The following is a 17,469-nucleotide window of genomic DNA, read 5'->3' as shown; positions in this document are numbered from 1 at the left end:
GGACAACAAAAAGCATGAATTATTTCTGTTTCAATGTAGAGACTGAAGATTTATTTTCCCTGAATAATGTTTGTGAGTGCAAATTAAGTACTGTATAAGTTAAATTTATTCTTTCAACTCTGCCAGGATTTTGAGTTGATTGGCCAGTCAGGTTATTCTCTTCCCTAGTAATGTTAATACACACACAAATTGTACATTAAAATATTTTATTACAATACAGACAATTGGGCTCAAAATTAATACAAATTAAGATAAAATATTTACAAGGTAATGTGTACAGTGTAGCTGTTTGAACAGCATAAACAAGAGTATGTCTAAAAAAACACATTCCTTTAGTATTAAGTAACAGAGAGAGCAGACCCCCAGCTTGTTCAAGGGGAACATGCATCCATTGGCAAAGGCTTTCTGAAGAATGAGAGACTTTGGAACAAGATTTGTAAAGTTAAGGGGAAAAAGATTTACTTTATAGAAAGAAAAATCTGGGGGAAGAAGAAGAAAAAAGCATTACTTCATTCTGCTGCTCTGTGCTATTCTTAGATCACTATCATTAGTTCTTCCCCAAACTTACACACCCCAGGCAAAAAAAAGGGTTTTTTAGTAACTTGCTGTAATACTGCCACCAGATGCCTTTTAGATGCAATAAAAAATAATCCAATGAATTACAGAAGAGTTTAACCACTTTTTAAATAGAAAAGTCTTCATTTACCGTGTTTCTTTCAACAAGAATATTTTTAATGGGTGAAGTATAATTCAGTTAGAAGAAAATGTGGGCTCACTCCCACTTTCCTCAGTGCTCTTTCTGCTGGTCTGCCACTCCTACACCATTATAAAATTAACCCAAGTCCCATCAGTAGTCACCAGGGATTTGTTATAAATACACCATCCATTTGTACAAATGTGCAGGTCATTTCTCTAGTTGCTGAGGGGTACTAAAAGCTTCATAAACATTAGCAGCAAAATCTTTCACTTGTTCCATCATCAACAGGTCCTGGAAGAAATGTATAAAATAAACTTCCTTAATCAAACACATTCCCCACTGTTCTGCCTGTACTGAGTACAGAATTCCTAAGAAAAACACCTGGCACTCCCACAGGCACAACTCAAAACTCCTTGCTTTAGAAAAGTTTAGGAGCTGACCTGCAAGTAGAACCAAGGCGAGAAGTTTGTGCTTCTGCATGGTTCAGCAGAAGAAAGTTTTAGAAAAAGTGTATTTTTGGAAGATATTAATTGACAAAAAGTTTGTTAAGGCAACTGTTTTCAATTTATTTTTTAAAGTCACTGAAATTAAACAATTATTAAAAAGAAATAAACAAGATTAATTTCAAGATTTTACTTGGGATACTGTAAAGACAGATTCTTACCTGAACAAAGTGACTGGGTGTTTCACTGCATACTGAATGGATCTGTCCATTTATTATTGGAATTATCTTGGCTAAAGGAAGACTGACACTGGAAAGACTAGGAAAGAACAAAAAATAGTGACCTGCTCAGACACAGATGAAGCCACTAGACTGTGATTATATAATTCTAAGTAATTACACTTAAAAAGTAAGAATTGAAAGACTGCAAACTAAAATGTACGTATGAAAGGATTTTTCTCCATAACAAGGTTTTCCTTTAATACAGAGAAGTACAGAGAAGTACAGAGAAGAATTCAATTCCAGTCCACGTTCCTATTACAGTTTCACACTTGCTTCTCATGCAAGAGCATTATGGTTTAGTCAGAGTCTTTGCATGTGTATGTAAGTAGACAGGTCATAGAAGTGCCTGTCTACAATTTCATGCTATTTCAAACTAAACCAGGCTTAGGCAGATAGCCAAACTACAGACTTTGGGGTATTTTAAGTGATGTAAATAGTATATATTTAAATTAAAACTCAACTCTCTGAAAGCCAAGTTACTATAATAAACATACATAAACCCAATTATCATTCCAGGTTTTAATTTATAATATTTGAGAAAGATTATTTCAAGGAACTCAGCTTTTGGATTTGTAATGCTCTCACCACACTGCTTAAACCCCAAGTTAGCTTCAGATTAAAAGCTATTTTTAAACATTCTTCTAGGAGGATGTTGAAAATCCTACATGTTACTGCATTTTATCTGCATACCAGTAAAACCTAAAGCTCCATGGCAGCTTGGCTCCCTGTCACTGGAAGATCAGGACAATGCCCACCCTCCTTCCTTGGGAGCCACAGGAACTGATGGAGGCTGGGGTGCTTGGAGCTCATGGGCTGCAGTGGAGGGAGGGAGGGCTCTCCTTCTCACAGCCTCCCTGGGCACATCTGTCAGGAGTCACCAGCCCAAAAGGCAGCCTGCCTGTACCGTGCTCAGGGCAAGAAGTGGCTACAGGGTCATCTGATCTCTACTTCTAGGTCTGCAAGTAATGGTGGGAAAGAATGTCACCTAATTCTAGTGATTTCATGGGCAGGAGGAAACATGAATCCTCCTACCTGCCTACCTGTGATCCCGGTGATCCTTGAAGAGCAAGAAGCAGAATGATATTTCCAGCACAAGAACTCCAAGAAGGCAAGAAAATCAAGAACGAGCCTTTTTGGAATTCGCTATGAAGCCAAAGGACTACTGACATGAGAGCCACAACAAAAGAAAATATTTACCTATTTACAGAGCTATTTTGAGAAAGGTCCTTTTCAGTAGGTCTAAAAAATTCTGCCATATTGTCCAGCAGCCGACTGAATCCTCTATTTAAACATGTGCTCAAAACTGTACTGAAGTCTGGGCTGAAAAGAAAGAATAACAGAAAAAAAGGTATTATTCCTGGGTTTAATTTTTTTCAAACTAAAAGCCCTGCAAGTGTTCAGTGCTACAGGTATGCCTCCCCTCACAGGTGATGTGTGAGCCAGACAAATGCCACTAGCATTGCCACCTCATGAAACACCAGCTCTCTCAGCAACCTGAACTCTGCCCTAAGATTACTAAAACGCAGATAAACTTGAAGCCTTCCTCACTTCTATTTCTTACTGTTATTGTAATAACATAGAAGGGACTTAACCTTGAAGTGCCCCACATCCCTAGCAGCCAAACTGTAAGAATAGTTTGACATTTGTCTCAATTCCCTCATGTCCTATGTTTATTATAGGAGCCTCACTTTTACCAGCTCTCTGGTAAAAGGACACCTACAACCACCCTCAAAACTGTGTATTAAAAATAAATTCCAATAAGCCAAAACCGGTGTTCACTTTATCAAAGCAAGTAAATCCAATAAAATTACTCTCAATTTACCCTGCTTTAGCAGAACAGAAGTACTCCTCTGTTCCTACATTACTACAGAGTGGGTAAGGAAGAGATAATAGGTCTGATTGCCAAGGACATTCTGGGTATCTTATTAAGGCAGCATTATTTCTTTAAAAGTTTCAGAGCTCACAAATTTTAATAATCCCAGCCTACAACTGATAAATAGAAAAATTTAATGCAGAATGGTCACATTTCTCAAATGAAAAGTTGTCAGCTTTTTGTAAGGAAGTAATTGTCTTACATAAACAATAGTTTTGAGGAGGAGTTTAATGTGAATACAGCATATTTCTCTATACCTTTCTAGCATATCTCTAGTTTCATTCAGTAATTTAATTGTAGCAATGTCTCTTTCTGTGAGTCCACAGGCCTAGAAAAACCAAAGACAGACACCATTAGCAAGTGCCATCAGCAACCGTAAGAGCAGAAATAGGAAAGTTGAGTATCAGGAATTAAGTCAAATATAAAAGAAAATATTGTTGCAAATGAGATTCTTTATAATTTGTGTTTTAAAATGGTCACTCTAGGATTTTAAACTAAAAACAATACTAGCAGTAAATACCAGACTGTTTGAGGAAGTAATTTTTCCAATTCTGACCTTCAGTACTGAAATCATCCCTGCGTATCAGATAAAGTTAAAGCAATAAGTGCATGTAGCCACATGCTGAAGCCCAGGTTTCCTTATTACACCACTGTAACACCAAGTGCAGAATGAATGAGTTTTCTCCAGCCTGTGGTGTGGATGGAGACAAACACCTTCATAAAATTCAAGAAATTAATGCTGCAACTGAGATTAGATACACTTTTCTCTTGACTCCTGTTCATTTTTCAGCCCAGAGGACTCCAGCACACCATTCTCTTGTGCACCAGCCAAGATGCTCCAACACTCCATGAATATTGCCAGTAGACAAGTGTGGATGGCACAATTTATCTTAGGCCTGAGTTAAGCTGTGTCACAGCTTCTTTCACAGGCTAAAGGCAGTAACTGGGCTGCATTTCTGAGCACAAAGCTGATATTCTGAGGGTGACACTTGTTTTCTATCAAATCTGAAGAAAATATAACTGTGCCTGGATTAAAGAGATAAGGACATTTGATTTATGATGGAAGAGGCTTCGCCATTTATTAAAGACACAGATGCCATGGTGCACTAGAGGACTGTTATGCACCCTTCCTTCCCCCCAAAAAAAAGCAGAATGAAAAAAGGTGAAAGGAACTGAATCAAGTACCTGGCTAGCCAAAGGATTTTCTTCATCTGGCATCAGATAATGACATAAGGGAGAATAAGATGCAATCTGATCCGAATCTTTATGTTCCACTACTTCCCTGATATCTTTAAGTTTCTGTTCCAGTTCCAGAAGAGACAGGGTCTGCTTAAGGGAAATACTGGAAAGGAAAAAGACTATGGTTTTGATTGAAAAATTAGTAATGCTGCTTTCTCTTTCTACCAATAACATGTTCACAAGTAACAAATTTCCAATCAGCTACGTGGGTTTGCACTGGCAGACACAGCCTGCTATAATAAAAACATTGTTTTGAAAAAGTCAATATGCCTGCTTTTGTTTCCCCCTAATTCTTATAAAACTCTTTATTTTGGGAACAGTCATCACAATAAAACTTAACAGCTTACCACAAAGTAATGCAGGCTCTTACCTTCCAAAAACTTTATGCACAGCTTGTTTAACAATAGTTATTAACTCAGTCAGTCCTAAAAGTAAGAAAGTAAAAATTATTCTAATGATTTGTTCAAGTCCCAAAAAAAGCAGAATTTTGTAAGTGTAGTTAGCTCTTAATAAGCAGCATACCATCTCCTAAAAGGTGCTGAATGCTTGATAAATATTGCTGCTGGACTTCAGGGGGTGCTAGTGGTGTCTGTGGGGGAAAAAAACCCAACAGTTCTGTAACATGCCAACAGTAGAGAACAATGCAAAAATAATTTCAAAAATAATATCCTTAATCTTTGTAATACTCTTCAGCAAACAGATTGCCCCACTTTCTTCAACTTTGTACTGACTCTTCCTACCCATCAACCCCTGTATGTGTCATAAGTCTTCTGGCATTCTTTTCTTCAAACCTATACAGATTTCTCTTCCATCTTCAGTGGCACAGAAAAATCTTTCACTTTTCATACACCTAAAGGAAACTCTCTTAAAAACCTACATTGCAGGTGAAACTAGATTCTCCACCACCCCAGAAATTAAATCTTGTGGAGTAAGTCATTTATGCTGAAATCTATTAAAAGCTTATCTGACAGAAAGAAGCTTTCAGAAACCAAGACAGGATTCCAGTCAGTCCCAATGGAATGCCTCAGAGTTGGCCCTGTCAACTCACTTCTCTATGAGAAACTAACAGAGAGGAAATGTTTCTAGTTCAAATTCATTCTGCCCTTCTAAAACAGCTTTTTCAGGTTTTACAAAATGAAGCACTACCTCAGTCAACTCTGGCCTTCCTACTGAAAGCTCTTCTCCATCCTGCATTGACATGCTGTTCCTTGACTCTCAGCAGGAGCTATCACAGGGGGGCAGATGAGAACTAATGAGCTTGTATCCATTATTTTTAGATGAGCCACCCAGCAATTTGCAGGTCCCACTCTCTACAACGGGTACTTGCTTACTGGGGGAGTGGATGCATTTTTACTGAGCAGTGATACACTATATCAACAAAAACCTGCTCTTCTACCTTGCTTGACCCCACCAACAGACATTTATGTAGATGATCTTTCAAAGTGAAACCAAACATTCAAAATTTCAAAGACAACATTTTTCTTTAATCTCAGAAAAATGTAAGTGGAGAAATTAATGTATGTACTAGGAAGACCTAATATTATTATATGCATTTGCTTACATATCTTGAATCTTTCACATAGTATTACCATTTCACCAAAAAAAAGCAAAGATAATTTCATGCTGGCGTTTAGATAGAAAGCAGCCTTCTTTAGGCAAGACAAATGCAGACAAAAGGCATTCTCCAATATTGCTGGTATTCTGGTAAGCAAAGGTATCAGCACATCATCCAAATTTAGATGCTATTAAAGGACATCAATATATTGCACTGCCAGTAATGCTCCCACGTACCCCACCTTGTTTTCATTCCAGTAGTCCTAAGCTACGTCCTTCTCATCTCACCAAATAATCCTTTCCCTTCCAAGGAAGTGCAAGTCCTACGTGTGAAACCAAGCAAGACACTTACGGTGGCGTTCTTGCCGAGCGCGGCGTTATCCAGGTAGATGTAACCGCCGATGATGTTCAGCTGCACTCGCAGGAGAACCACCAGCATGCAGGTGCTGTACACAGCCACAATGCTGCGGGTGAAACCTTGGGAACACAACAGAGGGACTGCCAGGGCTGGGAAATACGGGTGAGCCAAGGGCAGAGAGTGCTCTCCAAGACTCAGAAGTGCTGATTACTTTTAAATATGCGCTCACATTTCTCTCACTCGTTTTCACATGTTTTCACAACACATACCCAAGATAGTCATGAGTCTAACGTGCTGGATCTACAGCTAAAGTGTCCCATTTGAAGTCCTACATTAATATCACTTTACACATTACACAAAGTTACACAAAACATTAACAAAGTTATTTCTGAGAAAATAAAAATCACAAGTTGTTCCAGAAGCAAAATGTTTAGTGTCAAATCATCTTTCTTTATTAGGCCAGGAAATACACAGTTTATATATTAGCCCTCATCATGCAATTTAGACACAACCTGCAGCTTGTCAAAAGAGTTACCTAAGAGCAGCTAAGATCTGAAGAAGGAAAATTAAAATGACTATCAGTTATCAGCCAGTAGGCAATGAGGGTGTGTAGAAGAAGCAGGGAAGAACAGAAGGGAAGAAAGGAGTCAGATCAAAAGTAGGATCTGTGAAGGTGTTATGAAAAGGAAAGACAACCAAAAGGAAGCAAAGAAGCAATGGTAGAATTTCACTGCATAATTATCTGAGTTTACTTTTCTTTTCCCTTCCACTGCTTCCATCAGCCAATAAATAAGATGATCCAAAGGCTTCATGACCACTGCTATAGTGGTTCTCTCTAACAGGCTCAAAAAGAGGGAACTGCTGGCCATGTAAAGGCTAACCTACATTTCTGATTGAATTTCCACTACATTCAGCATAGAATTTCTGAAACTAGTTTCATTTTATTGTAATGACACAGAAAGGTCTCACAAAATTTTATTGAGTAGAGTAACAGGAAGGCCAATAGAATTCTTCATCTTGGTCTCTGAACTTCTAACTTCTAACCATGGAGCTAAGAAAAGTTCCTTCATGAAAAGCCTTTGGGGGTGCAGGGACAGAGAGGGGTTTGCTCTGTGTGTTACACTGTCTTCAAATCTACTGAAACATCCCAGTGTAAAGTTTATTTTAAATGGTGTGAAAGAGATTATAAATCTACACTAAATAATTATGCAGATGTAATCTTTCATTTCCACTTACTTATTATCTTTAAATCCTCCCAGATTTCTAACTTGTTTGCTGGCCTATGGGAAAAATAAATGGAAATATTAAGAATTGTATTTACTTGGAAATTAACAAGTATGGAAAATGACATAGTAGTGCTTTAAGGCAAACTTATTTAGCTACCATAATTACTCAAATCATACCCAGGTCTATATGTCATTCAAGAAAGGCCTTGTTCAAGAAAGCAGTATATAAACAACACACTATAAAGGCATAGAAAGGATATTCAAACATTAATGTATAAATTATGTAGCATTAGTGATGTCAATTACACACTTACAAGATCAGTTTTGAGTTACTACAGTATGCAGTCAGAAAAAGCCACTGACGGTACAAAGTGGTCTTTTCTGGGCCCTTGACTCTCTGTATTTAATGTTGACTCAGTTCAGCAGGACTTTCTGTGTGTAATAAATGCAGGATCAGAATTTCATTGTCCTACTCTCTTGCAAGAAAGATTTACCATTGCCTGATGTCTTTTAAGTTCATATATGATCATCAAAACCAAAGAGATCACAACCATCCATGGAAAAGAAGTCTTGCACCACCCACACCAACACATGTTGATCTTTTTTCTTTAGTAGAGGCGTGTTCACTTTTTTGACCTGACCAGTTCCTAGAAGTTTATATTCTGCAGTCAACAAAGCAAGACTGTAGATTGCATAGATACACCTGAACTGCCTGAAGTACACTAGCCTATTTATAACTACTTTCAGAGGTAATCTTAGCAACACAGCAGCTGTAGCAGCAATAAGAGCAAGCTAACCACCCAAAATTTTCACCAGCCATTCTCACCTGCTAAGCACTGTCAGTAAAGAATGGCTACTGTATGTCTATTGTGGAGGACAGATATTGTAAAAGTCACTTAAGGAAACATTTGGTAATTTCTTAGGATCAGAATTAACAATTAAATATTTAGAGCCAAGAGTTCAAATTAACCTATACTTTACAGTAACCCAGTTTATTAAAAAAAACCACCCAAACCCCAGCACTTCTCACCAGAAATCATTTCTCTTTACAGGCACCACATGTGCACTTTGGCATTAGTTTGAACATTCTATTACTCACATATATAAAATTTTTATGTTCACCACAATCAAATAATGCAAATAAACTGATACAATAAACTATTAAGTCTACAACTCTGAAAACTAAAGAGACAGATTAAATAAACAGTAGCTGAAAGAGATACATGGATCCATGGCAAACATAACCAATTCACATTTTGCAAGCTACTCTATGCAAGTTCTTAAAGCTTTGCTGAAACAAAACAAAGGAAGAACTTTGTAAAAAAATACTATAGTATTTCTATACATAAAGCATATAATGGGACTCAAAGCTACTTATCAGGGCTAAGTTCTTCATGCAAAATGAAGAGATATAGAGAAGCTAATACATCATCAGCCAACCACACTTGCACGTACTATATCAAAACATTTTCTAGAGCTTACAGAGCTTCTCCTTACAGCATAAGGCAGCAGCCAGATAACAGTTAAAGTCTGCAAGTATAAAGCCTAACAGTGGAAATTAATTTTTCATCTCCTGCAATCATCTCCTGCAATTTACTAAGACTCAGCTGCTACTCAAAACTCAACTTTTACTTCATAATTATTTATTTGGAAGGCCGTTCTCACTATGGAAGGAAAAGGTAATGCAAACAGAAACCAGAGGTTTGGAATAAAGCTAAGTGCTGAAGAAGTTGGAGATATGCAACATCTGCAAGGCTGCAGAAGGAGGGCCTTCACCTTATCTCATCCAATCACTGGGCTTTAAAAAGAGGAGGACAGATCAAGCAAGAACATCTGTGGTCTTGGGTGCTGATACCTCTTCAAAAATTTCTCTGAAGGTCTGAAAACTTCAGCTTCCTTACACCCCCAGTGTACCACTGGCCACCTCAAACTTAAGGAAGTCAGTGGATTTTAAGTTAAAGGAGATGACCTAAGGCATAATATGATGTGTAGCATATGATAACATAGATCCATAACATGTTAAGCCACAACACAGATAATGTGAGAAAACTATACATCTTCAGGGACATGAAAGAAAGGTAAATCTCTGTGTCTGCTCTTTTGTATAGTCAACAACAGCACTCAAGGATGTGGAGCTGTTTGGTTGATCTCAAATGGAAGTGGAAAGCAAAGAAATCAATACCTCCATGCATAGCAGAGCTTCTTCAAAGAATCACTTCAAAGTGGAGTGAGCTTTGATGACTGATTCCATTATTTGTGCCTTCACAACCCCTTCCCTACATTTTAGTTCAAAACTTTCAAGCATACAGTTAAAACTTCCTCAGTGTTAGTAAAATAAGAAGTATTAAGACACAAATTCCACTCTAAACGGCCATCCATGCTTACAGAATGTTGCATGTAGCAAGCATGAAATTTTTTTTTGTTTTCATAAGTGCATACCTATAACAACGAAAAAGCCTATCTCTATTTTCAGTAGGATTGTTGGAACTCAGAGGTGCAGTAATGTACCCCTATGCTGTTTCAACTGGTCAAACAATTTAGAGACAGGAGGTGTATCTTGATAAGATTGCTTGCTACAGAGAACAAACTAAGGTATTATTTGTCTTCACCACTGAACAAAGGATTACAAAGTGTTGCAGACTATTTGCTGCACAGTTCAGATGACGTATCTGGTGTCCCACAAGCTCTTTTGTTCACTCAGTTTAGTTTTTTTCATTGAATAAGACTTCTATTATGATAAATACATTTATTCCATTAAAATTAACTTTTCCCAATTTCTTTCTGTTTGGGGTAAATAATATTCAGTAACAGTTGCAAATACCCAGAGTTTATTACAAAAACATCATTCAAGCTGCAATTCCCCCTTTAAATCAGGCTGCTCTGTTGTGGAAGTTTTTGGGCTGAAAAAAGCAGTGACTGAGTAGGTAACCTATTAAATGCTGGACAGCTGAAGTTATAGCTGTATAAATAAACTAGCTGGAGGTAAACTAGAAAGACAGTCTACAGTGAGTCAGAAATCCTGCGGTTAATTGCCTACATAACACTCTTACTCTGTGCCATATGCCAAGCAATTTGGGTTTAAGATATGCTATTATGTACTTTATGTATTTAAAAACAGGTTATTTGTCCCTGCAGTTGCAAGGAATTCCAAGGTGTTTTCTGACAGGGAAGCATTTCTCTTAATGTATGACATGTCCCTATTTGTTCAACTTCAAAAATAAATTTTAAAAAATCACTTTTCATCACTTACATGCATTTGCAATCTCATCTAGGATACTTTCCACTACTACTCATGTCTGAACTTGGTAAGATTACATAAACATTTTTACAAACACAACATCAACAACTCAGTCATACTCAATCATAATATTCTGTTCTGTTTAAGAGAGAACTAGATCCTCCAAGTACTTTTATATACCAATTTTATACCCATTTCAAGAAAAAACATGGCTCTCACTGCAGCACCTGAAAGGAAGTACTATTTCCTGTAATTTTTGGAAAATGCCATACCTATCAAAATACATGTAACATGACAAAATATTTACATAGTGATTTCAAAACACCTTTAGACTAATGATTCAATGGGACACTAAACCAAAATTCTGCATACTCCCTACATCATATAAATTGAAAAAAACTTGTCATCAAAACAAGTGAAGTTCAACCTATTTAACACAGTCTTACCTATTTTTAAGAAGAGATGTGAGACTCTCAGAGTTTAACTGATGCATTAAGGCATCCCTCAGTGTTGGAAGCATTGACAGTACTGTTATTAAAAGGAAAAAAAACCAAACAACAAAACCTGTTAGCATCAACAACAACAAAAAACCCCCATCATAAACCCATCCTCAGCTCACACTCAATAGCTGCTTTGGATGCACATCCCATTGCTCAACAGGCAAAGCTGGGAGGAGAAGCAAAATAGGAAGCCCAGGGAGTATGCAGAAGGGCAATAACCTGTGTGCCTCTCAGGAGCTGGGGCACAATGCTGCCCTTACGTGACCACGTGGTTTTACTGGCTCAGCTACAGATGTGTATCCACATCCTGCATATACATGCCTCCAACTCCCCAGAAGAAAATATGGCAAAAACCTACACTGCTGCATTTCTCCCAGTGAGAAGAAAAAGATCTGAGGTTTGTTTTTTCCAGCAAGAGAACTGGAGAAAGGTATGTTATGAATGAGAGAAAGCTAGTGGGAAAAAAATCTTTCAGTTTCAGAACAATGTCTGATCTGCTGTTACTTGACAGGAACAGGAGATGGAAAACATGATAAATACTAAGAACAAAGTATGAAAAATCTTGTCAGGAATGCATGCTGCCAAACATAAGATATTTTGCACAAAGAAGGGCAAAGAAAAACCTAATCCTTGCAGTAAGATCACTCTCAGCAGTACAAAATGCAAAAGATGAAAATAAAATACCAATTGGTTTGGGTAAACAGGTCGGACTTACAGCCACCCAAGAAGCCATTACAAATTTAGACAGAATAAGAAAATACTGCCTAATTTGTTTAATAAAAATAGTTTTGAATGGCCTGTCTTTACAGTGATGAGGAATTTGTTAAAATTCTTCTCTGTCATCGCCTTTCCAAAAATCCTAAGACTGGCGCTGTAAGAAAAAGTACTTTTTCTTTTTGCTCTCCAGCTAGTCAGGAACCTTCACACTCTGATGGCTGATGTGCTTCTTATTAAAAATTGCCCACCAACTTCTCCATGCAACTTACTAATGACGTGATATAATGAATAACAAATCTCGCTGTAAATTCAGTATTGTTTGAATCTAAATGCTGTTTCACACCTCATTACTACATGCAGTTTAAGGCAAAAGGGTCCTGGTCCAAAAAATTGTAACCTGCATGTATACTTGTAGATTTATTGATGGTAAGGGTTAAGATGCCCTTTAAATTCCCTTTAGTCCTCTACTCTTCAGATTCTCTTTATCTGCAAAACAACTCTATTTTGTACCAGTATTTAATTAAGATTTTGAATTTACCTACATTTCTTACTGCTCTTCCATCCTGACAATCTGTAGCATAAATCCCCAAATACCTCCCCTTATCTAAATCAGTAGCTATTTCTTTTCCTTACCTGTCATATTGCATGTCCTCTGATTACTCTCAAAATGGTACTGCCTTCGTGCCTGGGCAATGTACTCAGCCGCCTCTCGCTCTTGGATTTCTCTGATTTTCTTCTGCCCATATTTTCCCAGTAAATAGACTCCTACAGAGAAATAGCCATATTAGAAGATGCTTTTAAAAAGTGAGAAAGATCCTTTAACCTCTATTTGTTTTTAAAGCATAAGGGTATATAGTGGTTTGGGGTTTTTTTCGATATGGGTGTCTTGAGTATTTTAATAATTATTGGCAAAGCAGTACTCAGAAAGAATGTTTTCAAAATTAATTAAAATGTCAGGGATTATGACTTGAATCAGGAGAAGAAACTTTCCTGAGAAGAGGTATCTTGCCATTCATAGAAGACATTTTTGCTACTACTGCAATGTGAATGACTAGCACTGAAGAGACTGAAACAAAATAGAGAAGCAATGTAGGGTAAGAAAAAAAAGAGAGAAAACAAACAGAAATGCATAGGTCTAGAGATGGATGAAAATTAAAAATTTTAAAAATATGTATTTCTAAAATTAGTAGAAATTAGAAATAAAATTCAAGTACTAAAGATCACATATGAGAAAAATGTTATAGATCAACACTTCCTTCATTTGGTCCTGAAACTTCTGTAGGAAGAACCTTAGTTCCAATGGGGCTTGATTGTGCCTGTTCACACAGGCACAGTCCATTCCTACTTTCCAGCCACACTCTTCTCTTGAGAGTCTGACCATCCCTCATCACTCTCACTATGAATCGTCATTTCCATTAAGACACATCAAAAATCTTTGTTTTGCATTTTCATCTCTTCCAACATCCACCCCTGTGAAGATTCCCCCAGCTGCTTGTCCCACACCACCAGGGGTTCAGATACCTAGCCAGGCTGCCCACAGCCCTCTTCCCACCTTGCCTCATCTCTGCCCCCTTTCCTAAGCCATTCCTCAAGATGCCACTACACCTTCTAGGCTTATCCTCAGCACCTCTGCCCACTGTAAGCTGCTTTCCATTAATTGCTCCCCCTCCACCCAGGCCTTCTTACAGCACCTACCATGTGTCAGGCTCATCTGCTGCCTCCTGTATGCACTGGCAGCAGCAGGTTCCTGCTCGAGTGTGTAACCAGTGTTCTCTCATGAAAGATTTGGAGGGGGCACAGAGATAAGGGAGGAACAAATCCATGCAAAAGAGGACTATAGTACAGGTTAATAATCTGCTGTCTGTGTGGACTAATACTTTAATTACTGAAGCTCCTCTACAGAGAGCCAGCTCCAAATCTGCCAGGTCAGTAACAGCACACAGAAGAAATGCAAGTAACAAATCAAGTATTTTTAATTTTGTTTTCTTCAAAGTACTTTCTAAAGTTGTAAACACAAAGTTTTCTTCAAAGTGCAATTTTGAAGCCAATATTGGAACAAATGAGGCATCTAACAGTTGCTGAAAGCTGAAAATTTCAAAACTAATTTTATAAACCTAAAAAAAAAACCAGACCAAAAAAACCCAACCAAAACCAAACACACAAGCCCCATAAACAAACCCAAACTTCCCAAGGTTTTGAATTCAGCTACATTTTTTAGGTTATTAAAACCTTCCAAAATATTCCCCAAAACTATAATCAGTGTTTGAAAAGCCTTGTCAACTTTGTGCTCCATAGTTGTAAGAAAAGCCAGCTATTTACACTGGCATTATGTTTGCTCACAGGCAACTACAAGCCAGACCAGTCTGGAACAAGCACAGTCACTTCCATTTCCCAAAAGCCTCATAAAATAGAAATGGGTAAGTCTCTCCCTCACTTCAGCTTTGGGCAGACTGCCCATGTGCCACATGAAATATTCACTTCATCAGATGCAAACTTTAATATTATGGGTCCATATACAAAAAATGCAATTCCACTAATTAATTGTTAATCAAAAATGAGATTTCACAATCAAGATTATTTTAATCTAAAATGTCACCAATTCCTGCCAAAGATATCTATTTGGAATACAACTGTCAGGTTACTGATTTTTTTTCAGCTAACATATTGAAATAGAAACAATTTTTTAGCATTACTGATCAAGTCTTGAACACAAGATTTTCCCAATCATTTTACCCCACTACATTTTTCACATTACATTAACATATAGTCATTTGTCCAAATTACTACTTTTGTTTACTTTCCCTAGACCTCAAAAGAAATCCTTTTAACTTCAGGTAGCAGAAAAGTCATAAGTAGAGCCTATTTATCTCAAATCAAGTGTTGCTTCCAGAGGATATAGGTGCTATAGACCCCAGGGTGCTTCCCAGCTGGCAGCTAAAGCACCACAGAGCCACTCACACACACACAAGCACAAGACTTCCTGAATGTAGACAGGCATGAATGTCATAGCAGACATGCAATCAGTTCAAGAATCATGTGTGTGCCCTGGAGGGATGCACAGGAGCAGCAGCTTTGAGATTGAGACAGCAGCGAATTGCTTAACACCGGCTTGTTAGGGCTGTGTGCCCACTCTGTACGCAGAGCTGCTGTGGCCTGGGAGGGTACAAAGCTGCAGTAGCTCTCACCCAGGTCTAACAAGGAGTCTCCAGAAAAAAACCACTTGTCCAAAACAATGCAACACATCGTTTACACAATACAACACAACAGTACAATACAACATTGTTTCTCCCTCCCTTCCCTGTACTAAAGTATTAACTTTGACCCACTGTTAACAGATGTTGCTTGATCCAGGATTATCCTCTTCTCTGGAGAGTGATGCATTAGAAGTTAACCAAAGGAAAAGCTGCTGAGCACCACCCTCCCACTCACCCACCTTAAGCAAACCCAGCAAACAGCAGTAAGCTTGAGGTATGGCTGCCAGCAGCAGACTCTCTCTGTTAGCAGCTGCAGGGCTTGTAAGTACCTCCAAGTGGTCTGGAGGACACAGCAGTCACTTGAGAAACTCGAGTCTCAGCTGTGACAATGAACTTCTGCCCACTGCACTCATTCTCTGAGAACAGCAGTGGAGCCTCTGCAAGTCTCTGGCTTATGAGACATTTCAAGGAGCTGCCACCCGGGGGGTTGGCTTGCAGGGGTGTTTGCAGTTTTCTTCAGGACAACCATGTGTATCTATATTAATATATTGCATTAATTCAGAGGACTTGACAATAATTCAGACTCTAAGTCCAGAATGAATGCATCACATAAAATCATCATGTGAAGTTGGAAGCAGGACCTGAGAAAGCCACATCCAAAAACTGCCATGATGTCAAGTCAGCTAACAAATCTGTAAAAAACTAAGCTGACATTTTGAAAGTCCCTTGTTATAAACATGCAAAGCCAATATAAGCTTTTTATAATAACTAATATAACTTAGTTTTGCCGCTCAGTATAGGATAGGAGGTCTGCAAAAAGCTGCAGCAGCAAGATTTATTCATGTCTAACGAGCTAAACTGTTGTACAGATGGAACTTCATGGTGAATCTTCCCATATGTTACACACAAAACCAGGAATTAAGAAAATTCAGAAATAGTGAGGCTGTGCAGGAGATAATTCCTACAGAAACTTTTTTCTATCTTCACCAAAATATGAACTACAGAAAATACTATAGTCCCAACACATCTGATTTGGAGGGTTCAGAAACAGATGAGTGATAAAAAAACACATCACCTGAAGTCAGATCCTTCAAGAACAGGAACCTCAGTAAGGATCTCAAACTACAACTGATACTGTTTTACAACTGATCTAGGAACTGAAACATATTTACATGTGCACTGGTTGTCTGTGCTGGATTTGGCTGGGATGGAGTTAATTTTCTTCACAACAGCTGGGAACAGTGCTGGTAGTAGAGAGATGTTTTGGAGTTGCTGAACAGGGCTTACACAAAGCCAAGGCCTTTGCTGCCTATCCCACCACCCACCAGCAAGGAGGCTGGGGGTCAGAAGGAGCTGGGAGGACACACAGCCAGCACAGCTGATCCCACAAGGTCAAAGGGACATGTCATATCATAGGATGTCATCAGAGCAGTAAAATTAGGGGAATACAGGGGAAGGGGGGGAGCATGTTCAGGGACAGCTGAGCATGGGTCAGGCCTTATTCTCTCCCTCATTCCACTGGAGAAGGGGTGTGTGTGAGTGGCTCTGTGGTGCTTTAGCTGCCAGCTGGGAAGCACCCTGGGGTCTATAGCACCTATATCCTCTGGAAGCAACACTTTGATTTGAGACAAATATGCTCTGATTTGTCTCCATATCCCTCTTTGGCTGTAGCACTGTAGAGTCTCTTCCCACCTAAACGTAAGCAATGCAAGAAGTTTACAAAGTCTGCAGGCTCTTACATGTTCACTCTAGCAGCCTCTGAGAGGTAGGGGATTTCTCACACCACATAAGTTATGGCTTCTCTCTCCCTCAGCCCTTTCCCTTCTTCACAGGTGGAATGGAGGGCTGAGCAGAAGAATGGGATGGGTAATAAGGAGGCATCAATTTTTCAGGAAACCTCTTTTACAACCCTAATTTTGCCCTCACTGCCATACTTACCTCAGGGAAAAAAAAAAAGAAAAAAAAAGAAAAAAAAAGAAAAAAAAAAAGAAAAAAGGGAAAATCTCAGTTTTAAGAATTTTATTATGTAGAAATTGTGCTGACACACAGAAGCCTCCATCCTTCCAGGACATAAACAGCTCCATAAGTTGTGGTTTATCCTTATGTTCAAGCAAGACATGCATCAAGGGACATACAATCGTCCTGTTAT

General features: G+C 38.4%; 1 protein-coding gene across 1 annotated transcript in view; it reads right to left on the bottom strand.

Annotated features, from left to right (window-relative positions):
- Positions 1-189: 189 nt before the first annotated feature.
- Positions 190-17,469, bottom strand: part of PEX3 (peroxisomal biogenesis factor 3) — a 20,686-nt gene continuing 3,406 nt past the window's right edge. Inside the window, exons 2-12 of the mRNA XM_036379486.1 lie at positions 12,760-12,891; positions 11,356-11,437; positions 7,682-7,725; positions 6,440-6,564; positions 5,056-5,122; positions 4,904-4,958; positions 4,480-4,636; positions 3,552-3,622; positions 2,619-2,741; positions 1,362-1,458; positions 190-988 (exon numbers count right to left, since the gene is read on the bottom strand). Of these exons, the coding sequence (XP_036235379.1) occupies positions 905-988; positions 1,362-1,458; positions 2,619-2,741; positions 3,552-3,622; positions 4,480-4,636; positions 4,904-4,958; positions 5,056-5,122; positions 6,440-6,564; positions 7,682-7,725; positions 11,356-11,437; positions 12,760-12,891 (1,037 nt within the window). The 3' untranslated portion in view covers positions 190-904. The remainder of the gene's footprint in view (positions 989-1,361; positions 1,459-2,618; positions 2,742-3,551; positions 3,623-4,479; positions 4,637-4,903; positions 4,959-5,055; positions 5,123-6,439; positions 6,565-7,681; positions 7,726-11,355; positions 11,438-12,759; positions 12,892-17,469) is intronic.

The sequence above is a fragment of the Molothrus ater genome, chromosome 3, assembly GCF_012460135.2.
Source record: "Molothrus ater isolate BHLD 08-10-18 breed brown headed cowbird chromosome 3, BPBGC_Mater_1.1, whole genome shotgun sequence".
NCBI classification, from domain to species: domain Eukaryota; kingdom Metazoa; phylum Chordata; class Aves; order Passeriformes; family Icteridae; genus Molothrus; species Molothrus ater.
The sequence above is the reverse complement of the archived record's forward strand: the minus strand, read 5'-3'. Positions and strand labels throughout refer to the sequence as shown.